At 44.6% G+C, this 19,944-nt stretch overlaps 1 protein-coding gene across 1 annotated transcript in view; it reads right to left on the reverse strand.

Annotated features, from left to right (window-relative positions):
- The window catches only part of SV2B (synaptic vesicle glycoprotein 2B), a 71,730-nt gene that overhangs the window by 15,392 nt on the left and 36,394 nt on the right, over nucleotides 1-19,944 (reverse strand). The window contains exon 3 of the mRNA XM_079954263.1: nucleotides 929-1,109. Coding sequence (XP_079810389.1) covers nucleotides 929-1,109 — 181 coding nt within the window. The remainder of the gene's footprint in view (nucleotides 1-928; nucleotides 1,110-19,944) is intronic.

Consider the following 19,944-nt stretch of genomic DNA (forward strand, 5'->3'; position numbering starts at 1 on the left):
AGCACGAGACTCTGAATCTCAGGGTTGTGGGTTTGAGTCCCACGCTTGGCAAAAGATTCCTGAATTACAGGGGGTTGTACTAGATGACCCTCAGGGTCCCTTCCGACTCTACAGTTCTGTGATTCTATTGATGTCAGACAGGTGCCTTCATTGTACTCTTTATGTGGCCAGCTAAAAACATTTTTGGTTAGGCAAGCCTATCCTGGTGGGTATAATGTTCTTGGTCTACAAAAATTGGGAAGGAGGGGACCACTTGCAAGAAAGCTGGAACATAAAGGTATTAATAGATACATACATTGTGCAAGTGTGTGTGTGTATGTGTGTGTGTGTGTGTAATGTAGTAATAAATTCATACAAACATAAATGCAGGACTAGCATTGGAGCCTAGACCCCAGATGCTGTTTTGTTGGGGCTGGGAATTCAATCCCATACCAGCAAATTCAAGTTGCACAATTAAAGATGGTTTGTGCCACTTCCATGAATAAAAAAATCAGGAAGTGATATGGAAATGTCCTGGAAAGTGTGAGACGACAATGGCTTAATGCCGCCTAGCCTTCTCACAAGCAAATCAGAATGAGTGATCAATAAATGGCTTGTCTGGACCAGCAGGTGAGGGAGGATTCAATTCTGCTGGCTGCAGTGATCTGCTTCTCTCCTTCTTGAGTCTGTCTGCCCAGTGCATTCCCTGTGGGAAATGCTCCACCATTGCCTGCCTCTTTCCAGCCCAATGGCCCACCCATTGACAGCCCCAGATTGCTCCAGGAAGCCTGACCCAGGGCGATCAAAGGCTATTGCCTCCCAACCCAGCCAATATCCAAAGGCCACCAAATGGGCCTGATTCAGTTTTGAGATTCAGGCCTATCTGATACAGAGACCAATTTGTTAATGCAAGCTGGCCCTTTCCCAAGCTGAGCACTGCGTAACTTACCCGAAACCAGAGATAAGGCGACAGAAGAGGAAGAATCCATATCCCTGTACAAACGAGGACAGGAACGCAAAAGATGCATTGATGGAGAGAGACAGGATGAGGCATTTCTTCCGGCCCAGTTTGTCTGCTAGGCCACCCCACATAATAGCCCCCAGCATCATGCCCAGGTAGACAATCAGTCCTGTGGGAGAAACAAAGACAAAGGGGAGGTTTAAAAAAAGAGAAGAAATGAACCTACTTCATTCCAGACAAAGCAAAGCAAAACAAGACAAAAATCAGATATATGTAGCCATGTTGGTCCAGAAAATGGATAAAGGAGACATTTATTTGTTGGCACGTTATTGGAAAATGACTTAATATGCATATAGAATAAGAGAACAAGAAGGAGATACCTTTAAAGAAGATTGGAAAATGCTTATTGAATATATGGGGGGGGGGTTGTGTACACTTGAAAACGTTGACAGCATTAAGATAAATTCAACAGTGTAAACAAGTTTTGATGGATATAATAATGGAATACTGAATGGTTTAGTTTATGTAAAATATGCAGAGATTTATGATATGAAAAATGAACCATGGAAGGAGAAGAAAGGAAGTCACTGATACTTTAAGGTTGTTTAAATGAATATTTTAAATTGTAAAACAGAAAATTTAATAAAAATTATACACACAAAAGATGAAAATGACTTAATTTGTATCTAACCAAAGCAATATAGGTATCTCTTGAAATTCTGGAGTTTGCAAGGTAGTCCTCCAATTCCCCAAACTGCATGCAAAATAGTTCATGTTAGGGGGAGATGCACAGCAGTGTATTAGTGATAAGGGTGTTGCATAAATATTAGGGGAAATTGCTTGCAAAAATGCAAATATATTGTGCAAATGAAAAATTTGCATGAAAATGCACACTTAAAAAAAATAATAAGTAAAGCAATGCAGAAAAGGTGCAAACTGAATTTAAGACTGGGGAAAAAGAGAAACTGAAAGAAGCCAAAATAGTCAGAGCAGGGAAGGGAGAAAATGGACTGGGTGGTGGTGGTGCCAGCTAGGGCAGAGTGTTTGTGTGTGTTGTGGGCAAGCATGAATCTGCCCCTTGAGGGGAAATTTTGATGGTTGGAGGGTATGCATCACTGCTCCACCCCCTTTTGCCTCTGCCCCCACCTATCACTGACATGTTGCCTACCTGGGAAGTTGCCTACCAGGGGAAGTGGCCCTCATGCTGAAAACATCTTCCTGTCCCTGCTTTGCATGCAGAAGTCCCCAGAATATGGGAATCCTGGGTAAAAAGGACGTTAGATTGCAAGACTCTGCACCCAAGACTGCCATGAGGTGTTGTGAACTGCAAAAAATAGAAGTGCCACATTTATTGGGCAAATGGACTTGAACAATATAAGGAGGCTTCACGTGTTTATAAGGGACTGGACTTCCAGACTGATGAAGCATTCAGGGTAACCTGAGAATTCCTGCAAAAAGCCCAGTGAGATGTGTGTATGACTAGGAGTGGGCCTGTGTATGTCCTAGTGACTGTAGTGGGGCCCAAGGCTCACATAGGGATGGATGGATCAGTCAGTTTCAATTATCTCCATTTCTGCAGCCATTTGCGTTTTCCCTTCTGAATTCTTACAAAAATTCATCACGCTTCAATTTCTCCTCATATGCCTCTTCATATGCATTTTAGCTAATGTGCCCTGATATGCCCATTTTTACAAGCAATTTCCCCTAAAATGATGCATTTGGGTATGTTATTTTTCACAGATATCCCACGCTATGTGCATTTTTGTACACACTGGCTGGAGAACAGCATTCCCAAACACAGAGAGGTGCTAATTTCAAAGGACGGCTGTGTTTCAGTCTGTGTACTGGTTTGAGAAGTGTGAATGCAAACAAAATCACATTTCTCCTTCAGCCCAAGTGTTAACTGCATAGAATTTCAGCCTGAGTTCATCTCAGCTCTGAGTGAGATTATGTGCCCACAAGAGGGCGCTGCGAGCTGAGTCATCAGCGACGCCAGTGCCTGACTAGTTGTTGCTACACTCAGAGAGATCAGAAATGTCGTGAGCCTCAGGCGGCCTAAGCAGCTTAAGGGCGCACGTGTCCTCTGTATGTGCCACCAGTGACGGGGGCAGGTGTTTGGCATCTTAGCCCTGCTAACTCATCCCAGTGCAACTGCTGCTGCAGGAAGAACAGCAGGGGAAGAGAGTTCAGTTGTGTTGAAAAACAGGAAGTGGGAGTTTAAAAATGGATGTTAATATGTCTCTTTGATTCTGTGATTGGATGGCAAGCAATAATTTTGGGTGTTTCTGATGGATCCTGGAGAGGGGAGAAAATGTTAATGTTGAATGAGTTGCTTGGAAAGATTACCAAGTTCCTTCTTTCAACACTTCCCTATTAAATCCTGGATTTTGGAAAGAGTGCTAAGGGGGGGGGGGGAGAGAGAGACTGTAGGAATGGGTGCAAAATTCAACTTCCCAGCAATCACATCTTCTTTCCTTCTTTCTTTTACTGCAAGCAGCTAGTCCTCAGGTCTATAAAGATACCCATGAATGTGAAATGGGTGAGCAATTCCCGGTGGGCCAAATCCTGATCTCCTCCAGCCTGGTGGTCCAGCATTGACAGGTGGGCAAGAACACTCGTCTGCCAATCATTTGACATTATAATGATGTCAGGTGATTGATCGGTAGCTTGATCCCACCCTTTCAACATTGGTCCTGGGTGATGAGGTTCAGGCAACCCTCCCCCCCTCCATTTACACTCGTTTAAGATGTGTGTGACTGCACACATGCACATCGTACAAAAAATGGAAGTGACCCGAATATGTCACAAAAAGGGTAGAAACAGGTGGCGGCGAAACTGGGTGTTTGCAGGTGGTTTCAGACCCCTCGGCTCTCACTTGTGGGGTGCCTCAGGGTTCTGTCCTCTCCCCCATGCTTTTTAACATGTAGATGAAGTGGCTGGGACAGATCATCAGGGGGTTTGGGCTGGGTGTTCATCAGTATGCGGATGATACCCAACTCTACCTCTATTTCAAATCAGAACCAGTGAAGGTGGTGAAGGTTCTGTGTGAGTGTCTGGAGGCGGTTGGAGGATGGATGGCAGCTAACAGATTAAGGTTGAATCCTGACAAGACAGAAGTACTGTTTTGGGGTGACAGGAGGTGGGCAGATGTGGAGGACTCCCTGGTCCTGAATGGGGTAACTGTGCCCCTGAAGGGGTGCACAGCCTGGGAGTCATTTTGGACTCGCAGCTATCCATGGAGGCGCAGGTCAATACTGTGTCCAGGGCAGCTGTTTACCAGCTCCATCTGGTATGCAGGCTAAGACCCTACCTGCCCATGGACTGCCTCGCCAGAGTGGTGCATGCTCTAGTTATCTCCTGCTTGGACTACTGCAATGTACTCTATGTGGGGCTACCTTTGAAGGTGACCTGGAAACTACAAATAATCCAGAATGCACAGCTAGACTGGTGACTGAGACCACATAACACCGGTCTTGAAAGACCTACATTGGCTCCCAGTAGGCTCTCCATATGTTTCCAAGCACAGTTCCAAGTGTTGGTGCTGACCTTTAAAGCTCTAAACAGCCTCGGTCCAGTATACCTGAAGGAGCGTCTCCACCCCCATTGTTCAGCCCAGACACTGAGGTTCAGCGCCGAGGGCCTTCTGGTGGTTCCCTCACTGCGAGAAGCCAAGTTACAGGGAACCAGGCAGGGGGCCTTCTCGGTAGTGGCACCCGCCCTGTGGAACGCCCTCCCACCAGATGTCAAAGGAAAAAACAACTACCAGACTTTTAGGAGACATTTGAAGGCAGCCCTGTTTAGAGAAGTTTTAATATCTGAAGGACAATTGTATTTTAATATTTTGTTGGAAGCCACTCAGATGGGTGGGGTATAAATAAATATATTATTATTATTATTATTATTATTATTATTATTATTATTATTATTATTCAGTGGTGTTTCAAATATACACGTGATTTCAGTTAAAGGCACCCCTGTTTGGGGAAGTTTTAATGTTTGATGTTTTATTGTGTTTTTAATATTCTATTAGGAGCTGCCCAGATGGGTGGGGTATGTATGCATGCATGCATGTATAAATAAATAAATAAGCAAACAAGCATGCAGTGCCTTGGAACGTAACCCCTGCATAAATGAGGGATTGCCTATACTGCACAAGCTGCATTGAACTCCCCATGGATCAGCTGCCATTCCAGCCTGATTTCTGCAGAGTGTGGGTATGCCTGGCAGCTCCCAGCAGGAATTGGCTGGTGTGCCCAAACCAAGCAGGATTGAACTAGGGTTACCAGATGTCCCCGTTTCCCGAGGACAGTCTCTGGATTTGCAAATAATTCCCCGGACAAACTCCATCCCCTGAATGTCCCCGGATTTCATCTAATGTCCCCGGGAAACGTAGCAGTGGCAGTCTCAGCAGCCCGGAGCAGTTAGCTCTGGCTGGTTTCAGGAGCTGCTCAGAAGTCCCCATATGATGGCGGTGCAGGGGCTCTAAGATGCAGCTTCCAGGCTGCCTCCACCTTCCCTGACCCCAGCAACTAAGCTGTGAAGGGAGGCTTCATGCTGCCTATCAGAGCAGCCTCCCAATTCCTACTTGTGTGCAAGCAGGAGCCGGGCAGGGATCTCTCAACTGTGAAGGGAAGCTTCACAGGAGGGGGCAGGGATCTCTCAGTTAGGCAACAGGAAGCCTCCCTTCCCAGCTGAGGGATCCCTGCCCCCTTCTGCTTGCATGAAAGTAGGAATGGGATTGGGGCTGCTCCAATGGGAAGGGAGGTATCGTGCTGCCCAAGCCTCACCACCGCCACTGCCGCTCTCAGCCCTCCTTCTCCATCTTCCATGCCTGACCCACCGCGCACCACCTCCCCGCCACCACTGAAGAATCAACAACTCAGGGGCTGCCCAGGCTCATGGAGAAAGGCCGCCCCTCTGCCACCGCCATTGCTGCAGCATCAACACCCCGAACATGTTTTGTTTTGTTTTGTTTTGTTTATTTATTTATTTATTGTGTCCCCAGATTCATTGAAAAAAATCTGGTAACCTTAGACTGAACTCCCTGCATACCTGCTGATTTGCAGCAGGTGGGATGGGACAACGTTGTTTTCATCAGCATTCATACATGCCAGCCAGTTTCCAGCAGGAGCTTGCTGGTGCACCCAAACGGAACAGGAATGAACAGCCTGTGCATCAGGTAATGCGTGGGGTGGAGGTGAGGAGTTCAATCATGTTTTCTGCAGCCACATTGCTACCCTCTCCACATCTGATGTTTCCTGATACATCATGGGCCAATGGAGGGTCAGGTTTGGCTGGATGTGTTGCCCACCCTTACTCTGCATCAACTGCTGCTTTTGGAATGAATTCAGTTGTCCTGACTAGTCAAAAATTCAACCCCAAAACGCTTTGCTAAATTAAAAAGCAATGCAGCACAACAATAATAATATATAAGAGAAACAGTGGATGATTTCATAACAAAAGCCTTTAAAGCTCATGGTAATCAGACCTTGGAGGAATCCATAAATACTGTAATTTCTCCTAATAAGAATGTAAGCAAATCCTTTCATAGTGAATCACACAGTATTTAAGCTTTTCGGGATTTTGGCAGCAAGCCAGCTGCTGTTCCCTTTCATTTATTCATTGTTCCACTTTTTTTTCCAAGGGGATTGTTAGTCAATGGATTGATCATGCATGCAACTATAGACGACACACAAGCAAACACATCCATTACAGAGTGTACTCTGCAATGAGATCTTGAAACCCAATTCGCAGCTGGTTTGTAAGCTGTATGCATAAAAGGATCCTGATCACTGTATGGATTATTGGACCCTGAGGATTGGCAATCGGCAACCCTCAAGCTAAATTCAGCCCTTGGAGAGATGCCATCTGCCACTTGTCTCTCTCTCTATTGAAGTGGCCAGCCGTCTTTGCCGTTTGGTGCTTCTTGAATGTCTTTTTGAGACAGGGGTGGGCAGAAGTCAAGTTGGGATGTCCTAGTAGAAGTCTGCAAGATATACAACAAACTGGCTTCCAACACCAGTTGTTTAGCAACAGTAACATCAAAGGGGCTTTCTTCCTGGGACTGTTGGGATAGCTCAGCCGTTAGCGCATGAGACTCTTAACCTCAAGGTCATGGCTTTGAGACCCACATTGGGTGAAAGATTCCTGCATTGCAAGGGCTTGGGCTACATGACCCTCAGGATCCCTTCCAACTCTTCAGTTCTATGATTCTAGGATTCCCCCATAAATTAGGCTGCTAAAATGATAAAAGATAGCCAGGAGAGGCCTTTTCTGTGACCTCAGTTCTGTTCTGGTAGACAATGCAGAGCTTGTCAGTACAATGGGTCAGCATCCTGTTCTCACAGTGGCCAACCGAATGCATGTGAGAAGTCCACAAGCCACATCAATGGATCAGTGGTCTGACTTGGTGTGAGATTCATGGGGGATGAAGCTATCAAAGGCTACTAGCCATCAGAGCTGTGTTCTCTCCTCGTTTTCAGAAGCAGCGTGCCTCTCATTATCAGCTGCTTGGAACTGCATGGGGATAATTCAGGTTTGGGTCCTGGTTGCAGGCTTCCCATTCAGGCATCTGGTTGGCCACTGTGAAAACAGGATGCTAGATTAGATGGGCCTTTGCTCTGATCCAGCAGCCAGGCTCTTCTCATGTTTATTTGCTAAAGCTCCATTGCTCAACCTCTGACCCAACCCCTCTCCAATACAGGGATAGTGGCCCACTGGTCAGGGCTGTTATACTGTTTACTGGGTGGGTGGGGACACTGGTGTCCTCCAGATGTTGAACTCCAGATGGCATAGCCCCAGACAATTAACCATCCTGACTGGGGCTGATGGTAGTTGGGATCCAACAACCTCTGGAAGTCCAGAGGTTTGTCTCCCTTGGTTTGTTGCAGTTTGCTTTGTGTGATGCCTCTGGCTTAACCCCTTAGGCTTTCCGCCTACACATACAACATGAAACTAAACCAAACTTTGCAGAATTCAGCCCTTGTTACTCATCCTTTCCCCTCCTTCTTCTCCCTCCCCAACTGTTGAAAAATAAAATTTAAGTTCCTTGGGGCAGAGGCAAACACAACACCTATTGCTTGTGCTACTCTGTCAAGCGCTGTCAACAGTGAACTGCCTTGCACAAAGTATTATGTGAAGCACCTTTTTCAGTTAAGACAGCTGCTGGGAGCTGCTGCCCAAAGTATCTGGAGGGCACCAGATTGGGGAAGAGCTGTACAGAAGCATCACCTGATGCCATCAAGGAAGTTCATGCATTCTGCCTGAGTTCACGCTCTTGTTCCCAGATTAAAAACTGAACGGCCAGGCTGGATAAATTGCTTTCTGCAGAGAAAATCCAACTTCCCAGCTGTTCATCCTAAGCTCCTTAAAAATGGAAGAACACACAAACGTATCTGATCCAGTGAGCCAACCCATCCATTTTGCTTTTAACAAAAGAACACGTTCTCATTCGAACACGTGTGCTTCCCTGGCAGTCTATGCAGATACTGTCCAGGGTTGTTGTCAGGGAATAGTCTAGGGAGCCTGGGTCTTTTGTGCAATCTCCAGCCCCTTCCCCTACTTGTGGGCTTCCCACAGCCACTTGGTGATTATAGGATGCATGAATAGATGGGTCTTTGGTTTGATCCATCATGGCTCTTCTTATGTTCTTGAAGTCCCAGGTTCAAGTCCTGACACCTCCAAATAGGGCTGGCAGAGGTCGCTGTCTGAAACCCTGGAAAGCCCCTGCCACTGGGAGGGTCACCAACATCTGGTGCTCTCCAGATGTTGGGCTTCCAACTGCCATCAGCTCTAGCCAGCATGGCTAATGCTAAGGGATGCTTGGAACTGGTGTGCCACAACATTCGGCTAGCATCATGTTGACTATTCCTAGTTGGACCAGTGATCCAATTCAGTGGAAGTATGTTCCTAAAAGGAGGGTGGTTCTTCTATGATTCAGCACATGCTTTGCATGCAGAAAGGGAAGGGGTCCTCTTGTCCTGTTTATTGGTTTCCCAAATGCATCTGGATGGTTAAATGGGCCTTTGGTCTGATCTGCCAATGCTGCCAACGCTCTTCTAATGATCTCAGAGGTCAGCAACTGGAAAGTCTTCAGCTTCACATGGTCCCATGAGTGACCCTATTTGGCACTCTGATCTCCCTCTGCTCTTATTATTTTTCCTGGTAGACATGCGGGTGAATGGAGAAGAAAACCTTCCTTCCTCTCACTAACATCCCTCGGTCTCCTCTCATCCCCTCTCTCATTTACATCATGAGCATGATGGATACATTTCAAAACAAGCTTGCCTCCCTCACATTACATGCATTTTTGCATGAACACCAGGACTTCCTAGAGCACGGATTCCCAAACTTGGGTCTCCAACTGTTTTCATCATCCCTGACCACTGGTCCTGCTAGCTAGGGATGATGGGAGTTGTAGTCCAAAAACAGATGGAGACCCAAGTTTAGGAAACTCTGCTTTAGAGGTATCTATATTTGGGGGGTAGGGGCTGGGGGCCTCAAAAGCATGGAGCCAAAGAGTGGATTCGAATGCAGCATGCCTCCAGCAGCTGGCTCCTTCTCCTTCTCCTTCTGCCATGGAGGGAAAGGAGGGTCGGAACACCCTCTTGCTGGTGGTAGCACCAAGAGAAGGTGGAAGAGGAGCTGCAGGCAACTGAGCCATGTGGCTGCTGCATTTGGCTCTGCCCCCAACTCCTCCAGATGTCCTGACCTCATGCATGTGACGTCGGGACATTGGTATGTCACAAACACGAGAAGAGCAAGATAAAAATGATTCACATAAATAAATTGGAATACATGCAAACATACATAGCCCCTAGCATACTGACTATCAGCTCTACAAATAGATTTGGGTTAGTTATATGCCCTTGAGGCCAGGTTCAGGACCCATTCTGTTATTTATTCAAAATCCTGCCATATATATACTTTGTATCGACACCGAGCAGTAATGAAAAATCTCCCTAGCCAGGCATAGTCTAAAACACTTGCGTCATTTAAAATTTCAAGGTGGGTGGGAACAGAACAGGGCAGATTTCTGGAGGAATGTTATTTCTACAATCCAAGTTTTCTCCCCCACTCATGCTGTGCAGTAGTCCAGGCACATTGAAATGACTAATTATTCTAACTAAGCCTGGGTTCATTCTTCATCATTTTATTCTGTGCAAGAAGCCTGGATGGAGGGAGGGCAGCTGCCTCTTGCAAAATGCAGAGGAACTTCTTCCAAACTGGCTGAGAACAACATCTATGCTTAAACCAGCCACTTAAGCCACTTTAAATCCAATATAAATTAATAGGGATGGGCTATCCTGAATCTGCTCTTGCCTGCTCTGTTTTTTTCCAGAAATGCTATGCTGAAAATCCCTCCTCCATCCCTCCTTCCCCAACCATTCTCCATCAATTAATGGAACAGGAAATGGCAATCATACATTATCAAAGGGGAAGAGAAAAAAATGGTGAAATTCTCAATGGTGGGGTTTGATGTTTCATGGTATTTATCTTATATTTGAGGTGGCCAAATGGTGCTTGTGAATGTCCTTTCTTTATCCTGCAACTCATCTCATAAGACCTGTTGGATCAAGCCAATGGCCCCTCTAATCCAGTTCCTGTTCTCAAAGTGGCCAACTAGATGCCCTAATGGGAAACCCACAAGCAGGACCCAAGCACAAGTACACCTTCTGCGGCTTCCAGCAACTGGTATTCGGAATTATTATCGCATCCAACCATGGAGGCAAAGCATGGTGGCCTTAAAGGTAAAGGTAAAGGTACCCCTGCCCATACGGGCCAGTCTTGACAGACTCTAGGGTTGTGTGCTCAACTCACTCTAGAGGCCGGGAGCCAGCGCTGTCTGCAGACACTTCCAGGTCACGTGGCCAGCGTGACAAGCTGCATCTGGCGAGCCAGCACAGCATACGGAACGCCATTTACCTTCCTGCTGGTAAGCGGTCCCTATTTATCTACTTGCACCTGGGGGTGCTTTCGAACTGCTAGGTTGACAGGCGCTGGGACCGAACGATGGGAGCGCACCCCGCCACGGGGATTTGAACCGCCGACTGTGCGATCAGCAAGTCCTAGGCGCTGAGGTTTTACCCACAGCGCCACCCGCGTCCCTGGATGGTGGCCTTAACCTCCATCAATTTGTCCAATCCTCTTGTAAAGCCATCCAAGCCAGTGGCCATTGCTGCCTTCTGTGGGAGTGAATCCCATAGTTTAACTATGTGTTGTGTGAATAAATACATCCTTTTATCTGTCCTGAATCTCCCAACATTCAGTTTCCTTGGATGTCCATGAGATCTAGTGTTATGAGGGAGGGAGATGATAGATGATAGATAGATATAGATAGATAGATGATAGATAGATAGATAGATAGATAGATAGATAGATAGATAGATTAGATAGATAGATGATAGATAGATAGATAGATAGATAGATAGATAGATAGATGATAGATAGATAGATAGATAGATATAGAGATAGATAGATATAGAGATAGATAGATATAGAGATAGATAGATAGATGATAGATAGATAGATAGATAGATAGATGATAGATAGATAGATAGATAGATAGATAGATAGATAGATAGATAGATGATAGATAGATGATAGATAGATAGATAGATAGATGATAGATGATAGATAGATAGATAGATGATAGATAGATAGATAGATAGATAGATAGATAGATAGATAGATAGATATGATAGATGATAGATGATAGATGATAGATAGATAGATGACACTGGGCAACAATTTTTTACTTTTTGAATGTTGTCTAGATTTCTACAACTGATTTAGGGTATTTTTGCACTGCTGAATCAGGAAATGACATCCGTTTCTCTCCATCAGGTCAGGTTTTTGTGTTATGTTGATTTGAAAAAAAATCAGATCTTGTGACAAAATCGATTACATTTTTGTGGCATTATCAGCTGATTTTTGTCAACACATATCATCCTAAATATGTTTTTAAGAGAATTTTTTTTCCCAACAACATATATTAATTACCTGATAGAAACAACGATTACTGTAAACTGAATGGTGGGCATTGATAAAGGTAAGTACACGTAAATTGCATGTTGCTTCACCATTTTTCAAACTTCAGGGCTTGAACTTCCATTTCTTGGAACTCCTGGAATGCTCAGCGGCAGGGAGGTCTCTCTTCAGAGTCCAACAGTAGTCAGCCATCATGACTGCGTCCCAGCAACCCTGATACCTGGTCTCCATCTCTTTCATGTCCTGATGGAATCTCTCCCCCTGCTTGTCACTCATTGAACCCAGGTTCTCAGGAAACCGGTCCATATGTGAAAATAGGTAGGGCATGTTGACACTCATGTTGCAGCCCAGGTTTCTGAAAGAAGTCAGCATGTTGTTGACAAGTTCTGCGTAGTTTCTGGCCTTATTGTTGCCAAGAAAGTTCTTCACTACCAGAACAAATGCCTTCCACGCTTCCAGTTCCACTTCGTTCATTGAGTTTCTGAACTCTGGATCTCTGATGAGCTGACGGATCTGAGGACAGTCAAAGATGCCAGCTTTCAACTTCTCCATGGTCAATCCTGGAAAAGCCTGGCACAAGTAAGTGAAGCAGTCACCATCCTTGTCCAGAGCCTTGGTGAACTGCTTGATTAAGCCGAGCTTGATGTGCAGCGGTGGGAAGAGTATTCTGTCTCTGTCCACCAGAGGGTCGCTGATGACGTTCCTTTCTTTGCAAGGCACCAATTCCTCCCGCACAGGCCAGTCCTTCTTCATGTAATGCTGAGCACGGTCCCTACTATCCCCACATGCACAGAAAACATGGGTACTTGGTGAAGCCAGACTGTTGTCCCAACAAAAAGTTCACCATCTTCAGGTCATCACAAATAAACCACTTATGCTGATCATAACCAATTTTCTCCAGCACATACTTCACCGCTTTATAGTTCTCCTTCAGTGTAGTCGAGTGAGCCAGGGGTATAGAGGCAAACTGGTTGCTGTTGTGTAGCAGAACACATTTCAGTGATCGCTTCCTGCTGTCAATGAACAGTCTCCAATCTCTGGGTTCGTATTGTGGCACTCCAAGATTGAACAGAAGCTGCGCAATATCTGCACAGTACACCAAGTCCTTCTCTTCCGAGAAAAAACAGAGGTACTCTTGATGCCTGTTGCGGAAGAAGCTGATGCGAGCACTGTCAGAGAGGAGGTTTTTTTCCTTCAATCTGGATGCCAACAGTTCGACAGAGTCCTTTGACAAGCTGAGGTCGCGAACTAGATCATTCAACTCCTTTTGGGAAAATGGATGTGGAGCATCACCTTCAAGAAACACATCTTCTTCATGTCCTTCAACACTGGAGGCATCTTCATCACTAATGTCAGGAAGTTCTCCGAAGATAGACACTGGAATTTCATCACAATGAGCTACAGAAAGACGTGCTGATTGAAGATCAGGATACTTTAGGCTGCTCTGGTTCTTTCTGTTGATCCCAGTCACATCAACAGTGCAGAAGTAGCAGTCAATGACATGGTTTATCGGCTCCCTCCAAACCATGGGAATTCCAAAGTTCAGGCTCCTCTTGCCATTGGTCCACCCACGTAGAGTCTCGGTGCATGCCTTGCACACCATGTGTGGCGCCCAAGCTTTATCCTGGTCACCAAGTTTAATACCAAAATAAGCATGGTAAGCACGCCTTATGAGTTTCCTATACACTTCGTGGGGCGGCTGCCCCATTAACTTAGTTTTTACCCCCCAACTTTATGCTTTGCCGCACCAATTTATGGAAGATTTTGAGGTTTTATGACTTCAAACTGATCCCTTTTCGACATAATCACCCAGAACTATTGGACCTGAATACTTCTTGTCATTAAAATAATCATTTCCAATCAAAACAATTATTCGACATGGCATTTTACCCCCACCAACTTCTTCTAAAATGCCCCACACAAGCGTACATGTGAACAAAAATGTAAAAAAATGACATGTGGCCATAACTCAAAAGCTTGATCTGATTGAGCAAAACCAATGTGATTTTTGGATTCAGCGCATTAGATTCGTCCTAAATCAACTGAAAAAACGCAGACAACAAATTTGTTGTTGACCAGTGTGATAGGTAGATAGATGATAGATGATAGATGATAGATAGATAGATAGATGATAGATAGATAGATAGATGATAGATAGATACATAGATAGATAGATGATGATAGATAGATGATGATAGATAGATGATAGATAGATAGATAGATAGATAGATAGATAGATGATAGATAGATAGATAGATAGATAGATAGATAGATAGATGATAGATGATAGATAGATGATAGATAGATAGATATAGATAGATAGATAGATAGATAGATAGATAGATAGATGATAGATAGATGATAGATACTTTCTCCATGCCGTGCCTAATTTGATAAACTTCTATTATGTCACCTATCCTTTGCATTTTCTTTAAACTAAAAAGTCTGAAATTCTGCAACCTTTCCTCGTAGGGGAGTTGCTCCATCCCCTTCATCTTTTTGCTTGACTTTTTCTGAACCTTGTCCTCGTCTACAAGATCCTTTATAAAGTGAGGTGACCAGACTAGTACAGGAATTCCTTTCCTAATGATGGCTCTAGTGCTCTACACTCTGAAGTGCTCTACACACTACACACCTCCACCGCACAATTTCTATTCTCATCCTGAAGCAAAGTACTATTTCTGGGTTAGCGGAGTCTGTAACCTGAAGCGTCTGTAACCCAAGGTACCACTGTAATTTGCAGCCAGCGCAGGATCGGTGTAATATGCTCAAACCGTCTTGCCCCAGTGAGAATCCTGGCTGCCAGATTCTTCACCAGGCTGAGGTTTCTGAACCATCTTCAGAGGCAGCCTCACGTATAACACATAACATTAGGCTACCCTGTGCAGATAGAGGGCCACCAGCCAAAGTTGATGGAAGGCACTCCATACCACTGCGGCTTACCTGAACCTCAAGCGACAACAAAGGATCCAGAAGTACCCCGAAGCTACACAGCTGCTCCTTCAGAGGAGGTGTAACCCCATCAAGAGCAGGCAACCTCCCATCTATCCAGTTTAGCGAACAACCCACCAAAAGAGCCTCAAGTCTTATCCCGACTGAGCTTCAATTTGTTAACTCTCATGCAGACCATTACCAAGGGAAGACATCCATTGCCCCACCTGGAAAAGTAAAGCTATGTATCATCCTATGCCCTTTTAAAATGTGGTTTTTTTGCGGGGGGGGGGCTATTGGGATGTTGCTTTTATTTTTATTATGTATTTTGTGGTTTTTACATCTTGATTTTATTCTGTGAACTGTCCTGAGACCCCCGGGTATAGGGCGGTATATAAATTCAATAAATCATCAGCAGCAGCAGCGTACTGCTGACAACATACTCCAAAACTCTAGATCACCCCACTCAGTGGTTTCATGTAGATGTTAAACAGCATGGGGGATGAAATCAAACCTTGAGGAACATTGAAGGCTCTAATGGGCCGAAGAGCACTCCCCTCTTGTTCATTTCAAGTTGGTAAGCAAAAAATAAACCCTTTTTTAAAAATGTAAGAATAGCATTGGGTTGATTAGACTGGGACTTTGCATACATCTGAGCTTTAATGTAAGTATTACTGTCTTTACCCTGTGTGTTTCCCTCTGATTTCACTACTTTCACTCCACACACACAATGCATGAACCTGCTAGCTCAGGATAATACTTTGTGCCTCTGATTCAGATGCATCTGACCTAATCCACAAAAGCTTATGCCATAATGAAATCTGTTCGTCTTTAAGGTGCCACAACACTCTGTTTTTCAGGCAGAACATGGAAAGTGGCACCAACTTCTGGTAGAACACTTTGCTGGTTTGCAGTAGACCAGAGACGGTTTCTTATTCCTTATTATTTAACAATAGCAGCAAAACAACTTTCTACATCTAAACTAGAATACTGAAACAAAGAAAACTCCAGGAGTGGACTTGTGCAGGAAAAGGCCATAAGTTCAGTTCAGTTCTGATGTCAAAAAACCTAATACCTGGGCTCAGAATGTGTTCAGGGACACAGCGGTCTTTCATTCTAACTCTCTGTTTTTTGTACCCAAATTTGGAGTTCTGGTAAAAACTATAAAGTAGGTCTGACAGATCTGAAGTCTTTTCCCTAATCAGCTAACCTAACAATGGTTTCTAGTCTTCTCTACAAAGCTCTTCTCCACCACCACCTATCTATCTGTCTGTCTGTCTGTCTGTCTGTCTGTCTGTCTGTCTGTCTATCATCTCTCTTCATTTTCTCCACTGCCTCAGTTCAGCCTTGGATGGAGATTCTTTTTCATACTCACAGCCTGATCAGTGCAATCCTGCCAGGGCCACACATAAAACAATGCTGGGCAGACTGTTCTCTTAGCATTGGGCCGAAGGAGACAGTGACATCTGGCAGATTGGAACACAAATAATCCCAGCAGGGACAAGCAAGCTGGGCTGAATCGCCCCTGCCAGGTGCGGAAATATCCGACTGATTTATGAGACTCTGAAAGGGAGAGCATAAAAATAGAAAGGCCTTGGATTCGCTAGCATTTCTTTGTTTGAATAAACAGAGCTGGACGCAAACTTAAAGACCTGCTGCAACCTAGGTAAAAGAAGAAAATGAAGTAGTGCAACCTGAAATCATATGTTTGTGGTGCAAGGTGCAATTCGGGGGGGGGGAGGATTCAATTCACTTTGCATTTAAAGGCAAACTGACCTAATTCACACTTTCCAAAACAATACAAAAATGAAACACAGTCACCATATGGTCCACCTTTCAAAATTCACACTTCTCTGAATTTTGCACTACACTTCTCCAACCTTGCAACTTTTACAAAAATGCATATATTGGGGGAAGGCATGCATTGGGGGGAAATAGTGAAAGTAAATTTCGAAAGTGTTATATTTGGGGAAACTGCTTGCCAAAAATATATGTGTAAATGACTCAAAACTGAATACAGAAATGTGTTTACCAGGGGGGAAATGCACTAAAATGCAGACCAATTTTCATTTACAAATTGCTACAGGAACTCTTTTTGGGGGAAGCCATGGCTGTTTTAAAGTGGCATGATGCTGCTTCAGCTGTATAGTGCAGATGTGGTAAGACAGAAAGATATAGAGGGGTATCCAACAAAATTATACTCATAGTAGACCTACTGAAATTTATGGACCCAAGTCCACTTATTTCAATGGGTCTATTCTATGACTTAGTTGGATACATACAAACACGCACACACACAAACACAAACACAAACACCTCTATCTATCTATCATCTATCTATGTATATCTATTGTTACTTTTAATTGTAGCAATTACATTGTGATGGTAAATCATCTCCATCAGTAAAGGATTGATTAAGATGTAGTCTAAAAAGAAACAGATCCCTTTAATTATGCTTGCTTCTTCTTTTTTAAGAGAAGACCTTTTCTAACATTCCATTGTTCCTACTTCTAACAAAGATCCATTGCAATCTTTCCCTCTTTCCCTCTTCTCTCCCCACACTCACCGCCCATCTTAAGTTACTCACTTTGTCTTTCTTCTCATGTCCCCCTCCTTAAAGGTCTGGGCAAAGAGAGGTCCTTCTCATGCATTAACATGAGGACAAAGCCAGAAGGCTGACTCCTCTCCAGCTGGAACGGAACCAGTCCTGCCTCCTAATCAAAAATATGGCTTGAAAGGGAGCCAGGGGAGAGTATTAGCCCAAATGAACTCCCGGGTGTGAAAAAGAGGTACGGAATAAGAAGCCATGCACGTCTAGCACTGAGATGCAACAGTTATTCAAACACAGTAATGGAGAAAGGGTGCAAACTGATCTTAAGGTATGGAGATTGAGTAACGGAGAGAAACTAAAATGGACAGATCTGACTATCTCTTGCTGCAACGGGCGAGGGAATCCAAAATCCACTGTAAGGCAATACTGAAGACTCTTTGACGTTGGGGGTGGGAAATCAAAATGCAGAAGCTTTTGTTGTTGTTTAGTCATTTAGTCATGTCCGACTCTTCGTGACCCCATGGACCAGAGCACACCAGGCCCTCCGGTCTTTCACTGCCTCCCGCAGTTTGGTCAAACTCATGCTGGTAGCTTCAAGAACACTGTCCAACCATCTCGTCCTCAGTCATCCCCTTCTCCTTGTGCCCTCCATCTTTCCCAACATCAGGGTCTTTTTCAGGGAGTCTTCTCTTCTCATGAGTATTGGAGCCTCAGCTTCATGATCTGTCCTTCCAGTGAGCACTCAAGGCTGCAGAAGCTATATATATGCATTTTGCAGGGTTGGGCCTTGGCTGTGGCAGCCTCTCCTCTCCCTTGCCTGTTCTCCAGCAGCCACTGTGAGCTGCCCAAGGGAGGAAGCTGGCAGCGGCAGCCATGGAGAGGCAACAGGGGAGCACATTCACAGTCACCACTGCCACCCCTGATGCTTAGGACAAGCACTGGCTCATCCACCTCCCTGGTGGCAATGGCACTGGTGGGGAAAACAGGGACATTCTGGGATCAGATCAGAAGCCATTTTGTAATTCCGGGATTGACCCTAGAAAACAGGGACACTTTGAGGGTATGGATCATAGCCATCATGGCCGAATCCTCGTGAAGACAGAGAACTGGGCCAGATGGTTCCCCGTTTCATCTGATCAAGCAAGGCTCTTCTTTTCTTTCTTTCTTTTTTTAAAAAAATATTTTTTAAAATGTTCATTAGTTTGTGGAACAGCATCTTCAATCTACAAACATTATTTGAACTCATCAAACTTGCCATGTTTGGAAATTGGAAGAGGGAAGATGGGGCATACCTATTTTCACACATTACTAAATATGTAATATTTTGCCATGGAGAAAAAGATCTGCAGTTTGGACCTGTGTGCCATGAAAAAAATGCAAAATGTTCACTGTGAGATATGCAGTTTATCTCTCCCCACCCCCCACCCCCAGGAGAGAGTGAGAAAGAGTGGGGAAAATCTGTTTATAATATCAGGCCATCTGCTTTCTTGTTTAGTCAACTCCCTGGTGTGTTTGTGTACGTCTTGTTGGCATGATGGACAATCTAGCATATACATTGTGTGGATTGTTGGAAGCGCAGCAGCAGGGATCCTTAGATGTGTGACTTAAGGGTTAATTCTGTTACTGTTAAAGTCAGCTAGCCAAGAGGAGGATGAGTGAAAGTGTTGCTTAGCAACCAGAAAGAATGGCAAGATCTTCACACCGAGGTAGCACACACCCCATTGGCTATGTAGTTCTGAGGGAGATTTTCCTATGTGTGTTTGGCTGAATGTCTTCTTGCTATGTGCAAGGCTTGAACTAAGAAAGTTCCACACACGCTCACATACCTCTCTCTATCCTCCATCCAGACAACTAACAAACATTTTCAGACTTCAAGGATATATTTCACCCTGGCAAAAACACTCAAGGAGTGTGCAGAGCATGGCCTGAAGAGAGGGATGGTGTCCTGGGAATATTTCCCAAGGGCCAGTTAGCCTGGCCGCTCTTAGCCTGGATGTTTAGCCTGGAGAAGAGGAGGTTAAGGGGTGATATGATAGCCATGTTCAAATATATAAAAGGATGTCACATAGAGGAGGGAGAAAGGTTGTTTTCTGCTGCTCCAGAGAAGCGGACACGGAGCAATGGTTACAAACTACAAGAAAGAAGATTCCACCTAAACATTAGGAAGAACTTCCTGACAGTAAGAGCTGTTTGACAGTGGAATTTGCTTCCAAGGAGTGTGGTGGAGTCTCCTTCTATGGAGGTCTTTAAGCAGAGGCTTGACAACCATATGTCAGGAGTGCTCTGATGGTGTTTCCTGCTTGGCAGGGGGTTGGACTTGATGGCCCTTGTGGTCTCTTCCAACTCTATGATTCTATGATTCTATGATTCTTCTGTTTTACTTGGTTAGCAGCTGGGATAGAGCTGAATACCTGTTGATTCCTGTCAGATGTGTCACACCAAATTTCCCAAACAGAGTTCTGTCCCCACATTCATAATCATATGTAGAATTTGGCTTAATGAACCAGCCCAACCTGCCTGAAACTTTTCAAAT

This window comes from Podarcis cretensis (genome assembly GCF_951804945.1).
Source record: "Podarcis cretensis genome assembly, chromosome: 14".
NCBI lineage: Eukaryota > Metazoa > Chordata > Lepidosauria > Squamata > Lacertidae > Podarcis > Podarcis cretensis.